Consider the following 17,709-nt stretch of genomic DNA (forward strand, 5'->3'; position numbering starts at 1 on the left):
CATAACAAGTGCCCTCCTCAATACCCACTACCTATCTAGCCCATCCCCTAACCAACTCCCTCCATCAACCCTCAGTTCTTAATTTAACTTTATCATGGTATATACTCAAAGAAAGCTAGCAAGAAATGAGTGGAATATTTTAGAAATAAAACGAATTTTTTATCACCTTAAGTATAAAGAGTACAAGGAAGGAGGAAAAGAAAATGAGCAGAAACATCTGTAAGTCTAAAAGGTATCAAAGAGGGGTGCCTGCCTCACTGCCTCACTCAGTAAACATGATTCTTATTCTTTGGGTTATGAGTTCAAGCCCCACACTGGATGTAGAGATTAGTTAAAAAAGTAAAATTAAAATTAAAAAATAAACAGATGTCAAACATAAAATATGAGAAATAATGGAAAGTCAAAGGGAAGACAAGGGGAAATAACACTTTGCATTACATGAGTTGTTAAAAAGAAAAAAAAAAACCAAAAAACAAAAAACAAAATGAAAGTTAGACTTTCCAGTCTATTAATCTCAGCGTAAGGACTAAAGAGTCCTTTGATAGGATCAGCAATAAAGAACTATTTTTTTGGCTTCAAAAAAAAAAAAAGAGCTTTCCAAAGACAACAGTACCTTAAGAGTAGAAGTGGAAGGAAATTAGGCTTCTCAGTCATTCCTATTAAATCCAACCTTGACAGGAGATAAGAGTTAGTTGTGTGACTATGGATACCCTGATTGATATAGATATCTAAATAAAACCTTCATACATTTTAGCAAAACCTGCAGTTTTATAGTTACACTTTGGCAATACATTTGAATTCTTGTCACATCTTCAACATTAATATAAATGAAACTTCCTTTCAAGTATTTGCAGCAATCTTTCTTACTATAATATCTTGAAAATGGAATTCCTTTATGTCCAAATAAATATTTAAAATTGTTTGAATAGCATTAAAATATGTGAACTTAAGCTGATGTCTTGATGATTTTGCATTACATTTCTTAAGGGCAAGAACATGGCATTTTTCCTGGGTTCCTTATGGTATCTAACCTCATCTAGTCTAGATAAGCAAATCAAGACTGCCATATAATCCAATCCAAAGATCAGATTAGTGCCCCCAAAGAAATTGATTCATAACCAGAATTTAAAAGGCAGAAGGAAGGGAGTCTTACTACATGACATCAATGGTACTCTTTTGCTTAATACTAGTAATGTTCTCTAAAAACAATACCAGGTAAAGCCTATTTTATGCTTGAACTCTTTTTGTTTTCCTTAGGCTGAGAGACACTAAGTCTCAATATTAACAAACATAAAACAAACAAAACATAATTACAAGTAACAAGTTCCAGACATGTATAAGTACTTTAAAAAAATGCTAATGTAAACCCCTCTCTAATTATTGCTAGTGATGTATGCATTTTGGTGATTTGTTTGCAGAACTAAAGCTCTGGACAGAGCAGCAAAACAGAGAGTCTATTATTTTTCAAATCTTCATTCTGGAGCAGGTTATCTTTTTACAAAAAGAATATAATGCTATTTTTATACGCTGTGTTTAAATAAATTTATTCATGCCTGCAAAATTTTACATACTCCTAATTACCTGGGAAGTATATTTTACATAATTTATGTATAATAATCCGTCTTCTTTCCACTTTAAAAACAAATCAAACTAAGACATATTTCCTTGAAAATTTTCATTTCGTTCATTTCAGTGTTAAAAAATATGTGTGATCTATTAAAGGGGAGTAGTTATATTAAATGAATCTTGAAAAATGGACACAACTCCAGCTATTAAATATGGAAAGATATGAAAGAGTTAATATGTTTGGTTAAATAAAAGGAAGGAAATAAAGAAGGAAGGATAGGAGGAAAATATTTATTATTAAATAGAAACAAATTCAGATGTAAATTTTGATAACTGTATGCTTTGTCCATATATCTTATGTGTAAGTACTTTGATAAGAATAATGGGTGATAAGTATAGTGAACGACTATGGAGAGCTGCCAATATTTTATAGGAAGTGATCTTTAAGAGAGCACAGGGACAGGGAAAACAGTTGAGTTCCTGACGGACATTAGTTGCTGAATCAATATTTGAATAAAATAATGATGAAAGTATTTAATGAATAAGAAAGTTCACTTCTATTCTTAGAATGTTGACATTTTAAGGTAAAAACAATCATTATATAATTAGCATATAATATTAAATCACATGTTATATATATTATATATGCGATATATAAGAATATATAATTTTAAATAAGTACTTAGCTTTTATCTACATCTTGTCTGTATCTATGTACACGATTACATGATGAATTACATTCATTGATTTGTGAAAGTTAAAGTAACTTTGCCCTTCTGGAACAAACCCAACTAGTTTCTGATGTCATATCCTTATATATTGATTCATTTAATTAGCTGACACTTAAGTTAATTTTTCAGGCTTTGCTTTAAGATATTTCTCTCTGGCTTCATGTGGCAGACCCTATGATGGCCCCCTGTTCAGTCCTTCCCTATCCTTTCTCTACCCTTTCTCTTCCCTTTGAGCATGAGCAAGGTCTGTGACTTGCTTCTAATTAAAGAGAATATGGCAAAGGTAATAAATGATGTCATTCCCACTGTAACATAGGTAGGTGTATACATGTGTGTATATGTATGTATATTTGTATATATGAATATACAGGCATATAAACCAACAATTATGTGAACTTGGAAAGAGAGTCTGATTCCATAACAAAATGCAGCCTAGCACATACCTTTCACAGCCAGTTAAACCTTGACCAGTAGACCCATAGACTACTCCCAAACTCCTGACCACAGAAACTGAGATAGTAAAGCGTGTTGCTTAAAGCATCTAATGTGTGGTAATTTATTACACAGCAATAGAAAACTAAAAACCTCATAAAATGACTTGGAAAGTATTCTTTTCTTTTTAATTGTCTTTTGAAGCTTTTAATAGTTGGTATTTCTTCATTAAAAGATTGTAGAATCCATTTGTTGAAGCCATCTGGTCCTGTAGTTTTCTTTGTGAGATTTTAATTTGAAGATTTCTTTAATAGTAAAAGTATTATTCGTATTTCTTACTTCTTATATTAAATTGGCCATGTATGTTCCACTGGAAATTTCCTCATGTCATCTATAATTTAAAATTCATAAGCAAAAATTGTGTTCAAAAATCCTTTTATTATATTTATTTGCACCTTCTCACTTGTTATTTTACCAACCCACCAGAGAGTTATCAGTATTAATAATTTTTTCAACAAACCAACTTTTAGCTCTATTTATAACTTTTAAATATTTCTACCTTATTTTAGTAATTTCTGCTACTTGCTTCATTATTTCTTGTTTTCCATAAACTATAGATTTTATTTGCTTCTTTTCCCATAGCTTCACAAAATGAATACTTACATCATTGATTTTTAGCCTTTACTTTTTCAAATATATATACATGTTGTAAATTTCTCTCTATGTAGGGCTTTAATTGCCTCCTATATGTTTCAATATATAATATTCGATATCACTGAATTTTAAAATTTTTAATTTTTGAATTCTTCCCTAACCAGTGAGTTATTTAGAATTATCTGCCATACTTTCCTAAAACATAAGTATTTTCTATTTATCTTTTTTTCATCTCATCATTTTTACTAATTTCTAGCTGAAGACTGCTATTATAAGAAAATATTCTGCCTGATTCAATTCTTTGAAATTTGCTGAGTTTTCCTGTATGACACACATTTGGTTAATTTGGAGAAATCTAGTACAGGGTTCTCTATATATCACTAGGCCATGCTTATTTTTCATATTGCTCAACTTACAGTTATCTTTACAGATTTTGTCTTCCTGTTTAACCAGGTACTAAGAAAGGTATTAAAATGTTCCACTGTGATAGATTTTTAAAAATCTTTTATTTCTGTTAATTTTTGTTTTCCATATTTTGAAGCTATGTTATTAGGTACATAAAAATTAAATTTTGTTCTGTATTCCTGGTATATCAATTTTTATGTTGAAGTATTTCTCTTTTTATATTTAGTAACTTTTTAAGAACTACTTTCTGATATTATATGGCTGCATAGGCTTTTTTTCTTTAGTTACTATTATATGGTATATATTTTCTATCATTGTAATTCAACTTTTCTTTATTCTCATATTTAAAATTTATTTTATAAATCCGTAATTTTTTTAAAAAATCATTCAGGTAATCTTTATCTCAAATTGACCATTTTTCCCACTTAAATGTAATGCAATTACTTAAATACCTTTATTTAAAAGTTAGAATAATGATGTTGAATTCAATGTAAAATTATAGTTAAATTCTTGCTCTTTTATAAAATGGTAATATAAATTAAACAAAATCCAGTGCTTCTTAACAGGCATAAAAGGAAAGGGATTTTTTTGTTGTTGTCTTTTTTTTTTTTTTTTTTTAAAGTTTGCAGAGAGATGGGCGCCTGGGTGGCTCAGTGCATTAAGCATCTAACCCTTGACTTCAGCTTAGTTGTGATCTCCCAGTTCCTGAGTTTGAGCTCATGTCAAGCTCTGCGCTGACAGCACAGAGATTGTTTGGTATTCTCTCTCTCCCTCTCTCTCTGGCCCTCCCTACTGTCTCTGTCTCTCTCTCCCTCTCTCAAAGTAAATAAACTTTAAAAATGTTTAAATAAATAAAGTTTTCACAGAGAAATGTCTGTAGAGAGATAAAATATTCATGAAGATTACTAGTTTTTATCTGTGATAAAAGAAAGGGCAAGTAGAAAAAATAATCAGGAGTTTTCCATAAAACTCCCACCATACTCCAATAAAAATATAAATGATTTCTATTAGTAAAATTAAAAATATATATATCTGCAGAATTTGTTATGTAGCCAGAACACAATTTATAAGTTTTCAGAAAATCTTGAACTCTTTTGGTCAAATATTAAATTTCTGGTTTTTTAACATTCCACTTTTTCAGAGCACTTATAACTTTCTAAATATACTTTAATAGCTTCAAATATCTTCTAAACAAATAATTTCATAGCCTATCATAAAATATCTAGGACATATTCTTATAATACAGTTTTCTTGTGCCAACATAGACTTTAACCAAAAGTAAGAATTCTGCAGAATCTCATTTTTTAGTTTTTAATGTTTTATTTACTTCTAGGAGAGAGAGAGCGTGAGCGGGGGAGGGTCAGAGAAAGAGGGAGTCACAGACTGAAACAGGCTCCAGGCTCCGAGCTGGCAGTCAGCACAGAGCCCGACGCGGGGCTCGAACCCACGAACCGCGAGATCATGACCTAAGCGAAAATCGGCCGCTTAACCTACTAAGCCGCCCAGGCGCCCCTGCAGAATCTCAACTTTAACTTATTAAGAATAAATAATCAGATTCATTTTTAAAGCACCTGCTATGGTTATAATTCATATTAATTGAGAAGAGAATATGCATGCAATTTCAAGTATTTGCATTCTGCTGGTTCACGTTTCTCTGACGGTATGCATTTGAAAAAGACTATCTAGTTATGAAGAATAGCCAGAGCAAGTCGTTTTCCTTCCAGATAAGTGTTCCTTCACACAAGTTCCTGGGGCAGGGCTAGAAGGCAAGCAAGCTTTCATGAGGCCTCCTATCCACTGGAGGCCAATGAGGGAAGAGGGAAAGATACTAACCAGAGGAGTCTGCAGTTTCCTACCAGCCAAACTTTAATGAATAACACAAGTGAAAAGGGGGTAAATTCTTAGGAAACTAGCTCCTTTTCATCTTGCCAAAGGAACTAGATCATCGCCTTATTGGGATCCTTGGAAAAGCAAAAGCAGCATCCCTAGATCTGAGCAGGTCCTGTCACCTCAAACTATGCTGGAATTGCCCACCAGACCCTTCCTCTTAGAGGGCACCTGGGGGCAATCAGGACTGCTTTCCAGAATGGCAAGCAGGCACTATCTAGGAGCCTAATCTCACTGAGGGTGAAAGGATGTTTAGCTCTTAAACTACAAGGCACATGGAGGTTATCTGGAGCTTCCTAGAAAAACAATTACCCACATACACTTTTGAACCAGTTTTAATTTCATATTCTAAACAACTTTGGCAATTAAATTTAAATTCATGTACTGTAAACAAGTTGCACCAGCCAGCTTTATGAGTTGCTAAAACCTATATATAGAATTGAACTACTTTAGATACAAGGAAAATAAAGACCCTTAATTTCCTTCCATCCAGAATAGAGTTTTAATTTTATTCCAAATAGCTCTTTAAGACCTGGCTTAACATTTACCTTTCAAAACAGTCTTCCAAAAATGAAAATCAAATACCGCCCCCCCAAAAAAAAACACTGGCCGTGATTATTTTCATATAATACAAAAGTAATTATGTATCTATATACCCATTCTTATTTTTATTAACCATGTTTTAAAAAGAAACAACTACTAACCAGTTAGAGTGCAAAAATCTATTGCATTGACTTGATATTTTTTCTAAAGTGTCTACAGTAGTACTAAGTACACAATAGGCATTACAAATATGCTTTCTAAATAAACTTTTATTTTTACTTTATATTTTTCACATTTTAATGAGCAATTATATGTATAAAGCTGTATTCACCCATCTGTCTTTTCAGAAAAACATCCTAAATTATAAGCATCTTTGATCAAGAATAAAAATAGTTCCACTTCATTGTGTTAGATAAGAACAATCTAATTAGAAACCAGCCTCTTATTTAGCTAAGAACTCAAGAGACTAAAAAATGTTTTGTTTTTTGTAGGAGAAAGTATATATATATATATATAAAACTATATACATATGTTATATATGTCATATATATGTTTTTATATACATTGTATATAAAAACATATATACAAATAAACACATTATGTATAATAAAAATAAATAGAAAAAAGAAGGCAGGAACAAAAGAATAAAATATAAATATGTACAATGTCTGTGGTTGAAATTATATTACTATTTTGGACAAAGGCATTTTGGGGAGCAACAATAAGTGTATTAATTTATATTGAACTTTATATAATCATAAAACAGACTATATCAGTATATCTTTCAATGTTTAACAGCATTATTATCAACAAAAATAATATATCTTTGCAATTATGTAAGTTCCTAATTTATTTTACTTCTGTCTTTTTCATTCACATGAAAAATTTTGGTTTCCTCAAAATTTTTCAAATATCTGTTTTCTTAAAATTAAAAATTAACAGTAAATACTAAGACCCTATTTCCAACAAGGAGTTGTTTCATTACCTGAGCTTCTCAAATAATGATCTACACAGGAAATATCATTTCTAAAGTGTTTCTTATCACATTAATCATTAATGAAACAATATGCCAAAAGATTTCATAAATGCTTCCCACGTTCAGTATTATTTCAAATCCAGCTTTCAGATGTTAGCCTATAATTCATCTCTTTTCTCACTTTCACACTTACCATATGCTTTTGAATATAGGAAACCACATTCTAGTGTCCCCTTTAAGTAGTTTAATTATGCTGAAATATAAATGCTCACTTAAATAGTTCTAATCATTAATGCATTAATGAGTAGGAAATAACATAGCATGGGAATCATGGTACCATATATGCTAACCATCACATTTCTCTCATGATAAAATTCCTGCATCTGAACTACTTTCAGTATTTTGGCTACATGTTTGTGCCATAAATATTTTAACTGTCTTTTCTGACAAGTTAAAAGTATTAATTAATTGATTACAATGAAATAGATTCCTTTCTTTCCTATTCCCTATCCACACTGGTATATACCCACCTCTTAAGGAGAACATCCTTTGTGGTTCATCAAATTATTGGGTTGAACTGATTTAAAAATAATTTACATAGACTATTGCTTTTCTATCTCCATTTAAAATACTGCATACACTCTAAGCCAGTTCTTTGGAATGGCACCATATTACGTAATGAAGACTCTCATTTATATAAAAATTATGGTGGTGAACACTGAGGATCTGCACATACCACAAACTATCTGAAGCATTCTGTATGTGGTAACTCGTTTAATATAACCACCCTGTGAAAGAGAATCTGTTTTTACCCTCATCATATATTTTAGGAAACTGAGGCGCAATGAAGTAAATAACTTGGTCAAGATTACACATACCTAGCAAGAGACAGAACCAAAACTCAAACTGAGGCCACTTTCCAGAGCCCACTCTCTAAATTGCTACATCTTATGCTATTTTCTATGGATTACAAAACAATTCAAGTATAGACTTACATAAAATGTAACTTGTAAATATATATATGTAATATATAAATATCTAGAAAATACACACAGACACACACACACACACACACACACACATACAGAGTGAGTTTAGTTTTTGTAAATCACAGTCTGAGTCCTCTTGTTTTAATCATTCCTCCCTATCTTCACTACAATTCTTATTCAACTTAGATTGAATGGATCTTTGCCATTCTCAATTATCTTGCCCCATTGGCCTTCCATAGCAATGGTCTGGCAGAGCAACCTGAAATTAAAATGCTTATAGGCATTCTCCATTCCAACACCTGAGCTACAGAGCACTGTTTTAGAAACAACTTTTAGTTACTTCTAACGACTACAAATTCACTGCCTAAGACAAGTGGACCCCTAACACCTTCCAGTAAACCATCCGTGGTTTACCAAGTTCTCCCATAATCCATAACGGCTAGATAAATCTTCTCTGTATTCCTGAAATTCCTTTTCCTATTATCTTTCCTGCTACTGTCAGCTAATTAGCACCTTTATACTTTGTGGGGAAAGTAAAAGCCATGAAATGGAAACTTTCAACTTCTTAAGACCTCCATCTGTAAATGTTTTTTAGAAACATATTTCTGAAAACAATCCTTTCTTTCTCACTCATTTCACATTTGAAGACACATTGCTCTTTCTCCATAATATGTGCTGGAGTCCATCTTTTTTTGCCTCATCTTGTGCTCTATCCATTAATTTCTCTTTCCTAGGTAAATTCTTCTCCCTCTTTATGTGCCTTCCATGTGTATCAACACACTCAACCTTATATCCTATATCGACTATCTTCCCTCTCACTTTTCACAATCAAGCTCTATGAAATTGTTTTCTCTAGTCACTGAATCCAAGTATTCTTTCCCATTTCATCTTTCAGATCACTGGAAATTTGATTCTGCCTAAGTTAATCCCATTAAAATTACTCTTGCCTAGAATACTTTATCTTCCTGTTGCTAAATAAAACAGGCACTCTGTTCTCCTTGAACTCTCAGCATCATGAAACTGCTAATAACCCTTTTTCCCACTTTCTCTTGACCTTAGCATTTTGGATTCCACAGCTTCTTAGTATTCCTTTCTTGCACCCATCTCTGCTCTTTATGAGGCATACTTTCCCTCTGATCTTTCCCTTTCCTTTGATCATTACTTAAACTCTTTTCTTCCTCTAAACTTTACAATGAACTCTTTTACCTTCTCACTTGGAATACATTTTTGGGAGGTAACTTCATCAACTCCGATGGCTTCAATTACGAACTATTCTACATGTCCAAATCAATGGCTGTAAGTGAGATCTCACCAATAATTCCAAAATCATTCATACATTCCCATCTCTGTCAGCTCAAATTAATGTGTCCAAACTCAACTCATCATTCCTCCTCCAAAAGTGCTCTACCTCATGGTATTCTTGTTTCTACATGTGGTACTTTCATTCACTCAATTGCCAAAACAAAAAGCTCAAAAGTCAGCCTTGACTTCCCAGTAAGTCTCATTCTCCCCTCTCTGAACAACCCCTTATTCCTGAGTATTCACTGTGTCCTTACTAAGTCATCAATCAATCCATTCCTCTCCATTCTCACTGCCACTGTATAGGTTCATAGTAATCATTCAGTGCTTTACTCAAAATGTTGACATTCTCCTAAGATATTTCCTTCTATTAGTTTTATAATTCGGTGGGACACACACACACAATCACACATTCCAATTATATTATCTTTCTTTTGGGTGAATGAAGAGCCTTTCACTTGTCTCCTTGCTTTTCAGACTTTTATCTAAATCACTCTCCAAGTTGAGTAAAAAAAAAAAAATGTTTGCCAGAACTGATTAAGTGATGTCCTGTTTAAACACTTTAATGGTTCTTCATGGTCCTTACTGTAGAGAACAAATTCCTTCCATTAAATTTCTCATGTCTTCCCCTGGCCTAAACTAGCCTTTTATCTTCACCAGTACCTCCAACACTCTAGCTTATTTCATACTTTAACCACAGTAAATTATTTTCATTTTTTTGACCTATGCACACACACAGTTTCCTCTGCTTACAATGTCATGCCCCACTCTCCTCAGTTGGCAAACTTCAACTTATCCTATAATCATTAAGTTAGAAAGTATTTTCTTCTATTCACCTTCCTTGATTCTCCAGCCCCTTTCACTTCTAACAATCACATTATATGGATTATCTTACTTATTTTCATCTCATCCTGTGTTTACTTACAATGTAACTATTTTTACCAACCTGTCTACTCCACTATACTGTAAGATTCTGAAGTGAGAAACTGTGTATTATACATCACTGTATTTCCAAAACCTAAATGAATGTGTAACACATAGTGTACACTCAAATAGACACTAAATTTTAAATAGAAGAATGAAAGTATGTAATATAGTAATACAAAGCCTAGGTGAAATAAATTATATTATATCACAATTCAGGTTTACATTTTTTATTCTCTTATCTTTTGAAGCAAGTAAGTAGAATATTGGCATTTTGGAATAATCAAATTAAATCTGGTTTGGAGACTTTAAAATTTTAAGACCATTTACAACTTGAAAAAGTATATAACCTCATCTAAACAGCACCCTCAGGAAAATAAATTTGTTTCAAGTTCTATGGAGTGTTTACCCAAATTGCTAAGAACCATCAGGAAGACATTGAAATGAGAACAGAAAGTGCAAAAATATGGAATGTACAATTCTAAGTCTTTAGTGGAGAAAAATTAATAAAGCTAGAGAATGTTTGGGACAGTGTACATATTAAATCCAAGGATATGGATTAGATGGGTATCCACTTACTCACCACACATTAGAAATAAAAAGAACCATTAGCATTTCGATGAAGGAAACAGAACAATGAAAAGTACTAAGTTCTGTAAGAAGAAAATTTATAGATTTTGTTGCTCCAAGGTAATAAACAGAAAGAAAAACAGGGAAGAAACTGAATAGCACCAGTTTTACTGCTATAAGTTCTGGATGAGGCAACAAGGTAGACTTAATTCAAACACTGATTCTAGCACTCTGAAATACCATGACATTTCCACATTTAACCAATGCGTATGTTACACTGAAATATGTTCAGAAATGTGTTTCATGTGTTCTAGGGTTTGTCCCACATTACTCTATTATATTTTCATATTGACCCTTAAAAAGAATCAGAAATGATAAGAAAGTAAACAGCTAATTAATAATCAGACATTTCTTAAACCAAATTACAAAGAGAAACCTTCTTCACTGTGTATGTTAGTCTGTATGGGTCTACTTAAGTTTTGTGGCCAAGTTGAGCTACTAAATTCTAGCTGCAGATTTAGAACTAGCCATTAGTCTGGGACAAATCCTGGTTCCTGAGTGGGAGTGGTCAATGCCTCTGGATCTGGCTCATGGGCTAGACAGTGATCCATCACCATACTGGTTCCATATGATCGAACACACTCTCAGCTCTCCAGATACCAAGTGCAGCTAGTATATCTGTCTAGAAGTGTTTATGCTTTGTGCCCCAGTCTTCAGTATCCAAAACCCTCTTGGCTTTCTGAAGCTCAGTTGTTTAGACCTTATCCTGACCTTCCTAACTGTTGTCTGACAACTGATCAACCTGCACACCCTGATAAAAACTTTCATCAGATTTTTACATTTTAATATTATTATTTAAACTATAAAACACCATGAATGGATGCTGCACTTTGTCAAATGGTTTACCTGCACCTATTAAAATGATCACATAGTTCTTACCCTTGCTTTTATTAATGTGGTATATACCACATCAATTGATTTGCAAATATTGACCACCCTTGCAACTCAGGAATAAATTCCAGTTGATTGTGGTGAGTGATTTTTTAAACATATTATTGTATTTGGTTTGTTAGTATTTTATTGAGAATTTTTGCATCCACGTTCAACAGAGATATTGGCCTGTAGTTTTCTCTTTTAGTGGAGTCTTTACCTGGCTTTGGTATCAGGGTAATGCTGGTTTCATATAACGAGTTTAGAAGTTTTCTTTCTATTTCTATTTTTTTGGAACAGTTTGAGAGAATAGGTAGTAACTCTTCTTTAAATGTTTTGTAGAATTTTCCTGTGAAGCTATCTGGCCCTGGACTTCTGTTTATTCGTTAGGAGATTTTTTTAACTAAAAATATATGTATGTTTATATTCTTTATAATGGAACTTAACATCTGTCTTGGGTGCCCAACATGCCTGGTGGTAGAAACCTTAATGGCAGAAATCTAGTCAACTGACTGCCTTTAAGTCCATCCACACCTATATCATGTGTTTGATTTAGAGTTTTATAGGGAGAGTTTTGATTACTGACTCAATTTCTTTGCCAGTTATTGGTCTGTTCAAGTTTTCTATTTCTTCCTGTTTCAGTTTTGGTAGCTTGTATGTTTCTAGGAAATTATCCATTTCTTCTAGGTTGTCCAGTTTGTTGGCATTTAGTTTTTCATAATATCCTCTTATGACTGCTTGTATTTTTGTAGTGTTGGTTGTTATTTTTCCCTTTACATTTGTGATTTATTTATTTGGGTAATTTCTCTTTTCTTTTTATTAATTCTGGTGAGAGGTTTATCAATTTTTTTTTTTTAAAGAACCAGCTCCTGGTTTCATTGATCTGTTCTATTATTTTAGCTTCTATATCATTTATTTCTGCTCTAATTTTTATTATTTCCTTCCTTCTCTAACCTTAGGCTTCCTTTGTTGTTCCTTTTCTAGCTCCTTTAGATGTGATATTAGGTTATTTATTTGAGGTATTTGTTGCTTCTTAAGGTAGGCCTATATTTCATTATACTTCCTGATGTTTATAGCAGCATTATCTACAATAGCCAAATTATGGAAACAACCCAAGTGTTTATCAATTGATGAATGGATAAAGAAGATTGGGGTATACACACAAACACACACACACACACACACACACACACACAGAGGACTATTAATTAGCTTTATAAAAGAATGAAATCTTGGCACTTGCAATGATATGGATGGAGCTAGAAAGTACTATGCTAAGCAAAATAAAGTCAGTCAGAGAAATATAAATACATTTGATTTCACTCATATGTGGAATTTAAAAAACAACAAATGAGCAAAGACAAAAAAGAAAGGCAAATCAAGAAACAGACTATATAGACTATAGAAAACAAACTTTAGAAAACAAACTGCTAGTTACCAGGGGGAAGGTGAAGGGTGGGGATGGGTGAAATAGGTGATGGGGATTAAGGAAGGCACATGTCATGACGAACACCAGGTGCTGTATGGAAGTGAGGAATCACTGTATTGTATAACTGAAACATAAACTGTATGTTAACTACACTGGAATTTAAATATAAACAAGAAAAAACTTAAAACACTATGGCAAATGGTATATAAAAAGCACTATTTAACGTAATGATATTTTTATGCTTTAGATTTTAATTATCTATTTTCTTTCACTTAGTTTTATATGTAAATACATGTTATGTTTTTACACTGGAGGTTAACTTGTGATCCAATTTTTGTGAATGAGAAACATGATAAATGTAGACTATGTCTGATACAGTTTTTCAAAGGCAGTTTTAAGGTAATATTAAACTATTAATATATTTGTCAATGGTAGAAGAGGTTTTTTTTAAAGATAACTATATGATTTGGAAAAATCTGTAAATTTAACCTACTGAGCCAATTAATTTTCAGTTTCTGAATTAAGAAAGAATCCTCTTAAAATCCTTTTCAGAAGAAGAATGCCATCATAAGACTTGAATTGCTCCTGAAAATCATAAATGATTTCATTATCAGTATTGAAACTAAGACTACTTTAACTTTCAAAAATACACATGCTAATATTTATTGTTAGAAATATTAAATGTAAATTATGTTCTTGGATTCCTCAAATTTATTCTCTCCAGGTATGCAAATTTATTTATAATTACATTTGGAAATGTACACAACTTTTTGTACATGTGTACTATTTAAAATAATATAAACTTCACTTTTTCCCTGTGCTTCAAAAATAATATATGCATACCCACAGAAAAATTAATTTTTAAATATAACACAATTAAAGATATCCCTGCGATTTCTGCTAAACTGGTAAAGAAATTATTTCCAGCTCTGCACCCTTGTGATGGCATTGTAAGATGCCATTCACTCAGCACTTTATAAATTCTGTTTCATGAGGGGGAGGTAAAGGACCTTGAATTTCTTATCCAATAAAAATTTAATCATTGAATGATTTGGTAATATATTGTAAACACACAAAAGATATAACTTTATAAATGGATAACAGTATTTAGATCATAAAGATATTGTTTACAGAAAGAATAGATTGTATAAAACTTCAAATGGATTTAGGTTATAATTAATATAATCTGACTTTCAGTTTTCTAATGTGGGGGCAAAAACAACAGCTCTATTCAAAGTCTTATTCTTAAATGACTAAAGCAACACTAGATACTATTACCATTTTGCCTCTACTTAGACTGCTTTATGTAAGGTTTATATGGGACTAAAAATGATTTTATTATACACAGTTAAGTAATATTCTAGATAGCTCTTTAACAATGCGGTGGGGGAAATACTAAATTTATGTGTACTGTTAACCCGCTAATTAGATTGCCAAAGCTCAAGTACTCTAAAATCTGCATGATGTTTTCCATTCTACAAAAAGGTAAAAAAATAAGCATAGTCATGGATTATTTCATGAAATTATTTCATAATTTCAGAAAATACAGGCACAAACTACATACACACACACACACATACACACACACTTACTTCACTTTTTGCAATTGGGAATGAACTTGATGAGGCTTGCCTTCTGTATACCAGCATACCTTTCTGTGATTTTTTTTTTTTTCCACTGCAAGGAGCTTCTTTCAACAACTAGGCTTTAAGCCCACCCAATTTTCCATATTTGGAAAATGTTTTCTTGAAAGGATGTGATTAACTTATTCTAACATATAAATAATGAATAAGATTTTAATCACCCCTTGCAGAAAAGAGGTGTTTAATTTTGATTTGAGCCAGGGACAAATCCTTTTAAAACCAACTGATCTTTAACTGTAGAGTTCTTTAGGAATCAGTGGACATATGAGGGTGGGATTTGGAAGGAAAAGGGTTTACATTTCTAATAAAAGTTGAATGCTATGTACCAACACCATGCCAGGCAGCAGGGTGAAATTACATCACATAAGTAGTCACCTACACTACTTGAATATAGGGCTGCCTGTAAATCCTGTCACAATATACTCATCGGTTGACTTACATTTCATCTTGCTTTATGCTGCAATGTAATAGGTTCAGGGACTAAATATAAGCAGCTACCTGAAGACAATATATTTTTTCCCACATAAATTCGGACACTGAAAATAAAAGGAAGGGAAAGGACTAAAATATGTTGTTTAGCCTACTTTGGAGTAATTTGATGAAGATTACACAACATCATGGACACCTGAAGGAGACAGGAGAGAAAGAGGTGCCGTTGAATGTTGTCTTTGAATACCTCACTGATGTTTTAATGTGATTATGCACTTCACTCAGATCCTAGATACCTAGCTGAAGTGTAGCTAAAATTGATGACAGTAGGTTCTATGTGGTCTGCATTAAACCTCACAGTGCCAAGTGAAAAGCAGTTGTGGAAATTTATGCATTGATTCTCTGTTGAAATAAATTGAATCTTATATCTTAGATATACCCCATGAACTCATGTTTGTACTTCAAACATGACATCACATAAACATTATCTTAATCAATATTTTCTGAAAGCAGATATCACAGAAAGGAGCAAGATATTCCAATACTAGGCTATCAATCTCTTCTTACTGCTTAACAATAATAATCCTTAAAATTTCAGAATACTTTTCTAATTTTCCAGAAGCTTCTGAGATAAAATAGAAAAGAAATGGCAATATCAAAAATCAACACTGTTTATAAAATGGTTTTATAAAATAATTTTTCTCAGTAACTAGAAAATATATTGTAACCCAAATCATACATTCATATTTAGAATGGTAAACCCTCCCCTCAAGTTCCAAAAATTTTGGTGTAGTCCATAGCACTTAAAGTATTTACAAATTCTAATGAAGATTTTACTCTTATTTTTAAAGTCAGTACATGGAGATAATTTTATGAGATATTAAACCTTTTAACAATACCAAACAATACCTCAAATCAAGTTCACACTTTGGTATTAGTTACTGCAACAGTTATAGATTTCACAGAGGTATATATATCACAAATTGTATACAAGTAACTATCTCATGATCTGGTGTGTAGATAATTAAGTTCATCAATAGTTAAATTTAATGAAGAATCTAACTTACCGGCGGATCAGCCCCCTTAGAACCAGTCAGCCCTCCTGTTAGGGATTCGATATCCTGAAAAGGGGAGAGGTGTTGATTGTAAAATGCTACTCAACAGCATGGAGAATTTCCCAATCCCATAGTGTAATATTTTCTTTAGCTACAAAGTTAGGGCACACAGCTATATTTGTTTTCTTTGTTTTGTTTTCAGACAGTCTTGCATACTTTAACACTATACAAATAGCCTGTATCTAGAAATCTAGATATTTCCTCTAATTTTCCACACTCTGTAAAAAGAAAAAAAAGTACACAGACTAGTCCTGAAATATGGAGGGGGAAAAAAAGGCTAGGCTCTAGGTAGGAAAGCAGTTGTTTTGTTCTCTAAGGTGTTGAAATGAGGACAGAACAGAAAAAAGTAATTTTAATAAAACTGCAATTTAACATATTATTTGCAAGGATATGAATCCCATGGAAAATGCTGAACCTATAAGATTTTTAATTACCTATAGTCCACTCTATTACTCTACTTGGAAGATAAAAATATTTTAAAAAAAGATTAGCTATTCTTTTACAAGGACTGATTTAGAATCTTGAATCAATAACTGCAGATCATGCCTGAGTAATGATTATATTGTCAATGGTTTTACAAACAGAGAAACAGGGAATTCTCTGACAAACTGAAGAGCATGTGTCTATTTACAGGAATAAATACAACTCCACTATGTTGCAGGACTTTGCCTCCAGGGTTACTAACCAAGTGACTTTTTCAAAAGCTAGAATTCCAGATTTTTAACTAAAATCTCTCAGGATTTTAATGCTTATAACTGTTGTATTTTTATTTTTTTATTTTTTAAATTTTTAAACAGTTTATTGTCAAGTTGGTTTCCATAAAACACCCAGTGCACATCCCCACAAGCGCCCTCCTCCATGCTCATCACCTCCCTTCCCCACCTCCCCACCCCCATCAGCCCTCAGTTTGTTCCCAGCATTCAAGAGCCTCTCATGGTTTGCCTCCTTCCCTCTCCCCAACTACTTTTCCCCTTCTTCTTCCCCACAGCCCTTAAGTTCCACCTAATCCTCCTGTATGTGCAAACATATGGTAGCTGTCCTTCTCTGCCTGACTTATTTAGCTCAGCATAACACCCTCAAGGTCCATCCATGTTGCTACACATGGCCAGATTTCATTCTTTCTCATTGTCATGTAGTATTCTATGGTATAGATGAAACAGATCTTGATCCATTCGTCCATTGATGGA

At 32.6% G+C, this 17,709-nt stretch overlaps 1 protein-coding gene across 1 annotated transcript in view; it reads right to left on the reverse strand.

Moving 5' to 3' along the window:
* The window catches only part of LOC120223926 (liprin-alpha-2-like), a gene marked incomplete at its 3' end in the record, with an annotated part of 359,204 nt that overhangs the window by 260,037 nt on the left and 81,458 nt on the right, over positions 1–17,709 (reverse strand). Inside the window, exon 4 of the mRNA XM_039222153.1 lies at positions 16,475–16,528. Coding sequence (XP_039078084.1) covers positions 16,475–16,528 — 54 coding nt within the window. The remainder of the gene's footprint in view (positions 1–16,474; positions 16,529–17,709) is intronic.

This window comes from Hyaena hyaena, unplaced genomic scaffold (genome assembly GCF_003009895.1).
Source record: "Hyaena hyaena isolate Hyena2069 unplaced genomic scaffold, ASM300989v1 scaffold_1079, whole genome shotgun sequence".
Lineage (NCBI taxonomy): Eukaryota > Metazoa > Chordata > Mammalia > Carnivora > Hyaenidae > Hyaena > Hyaena hyaena.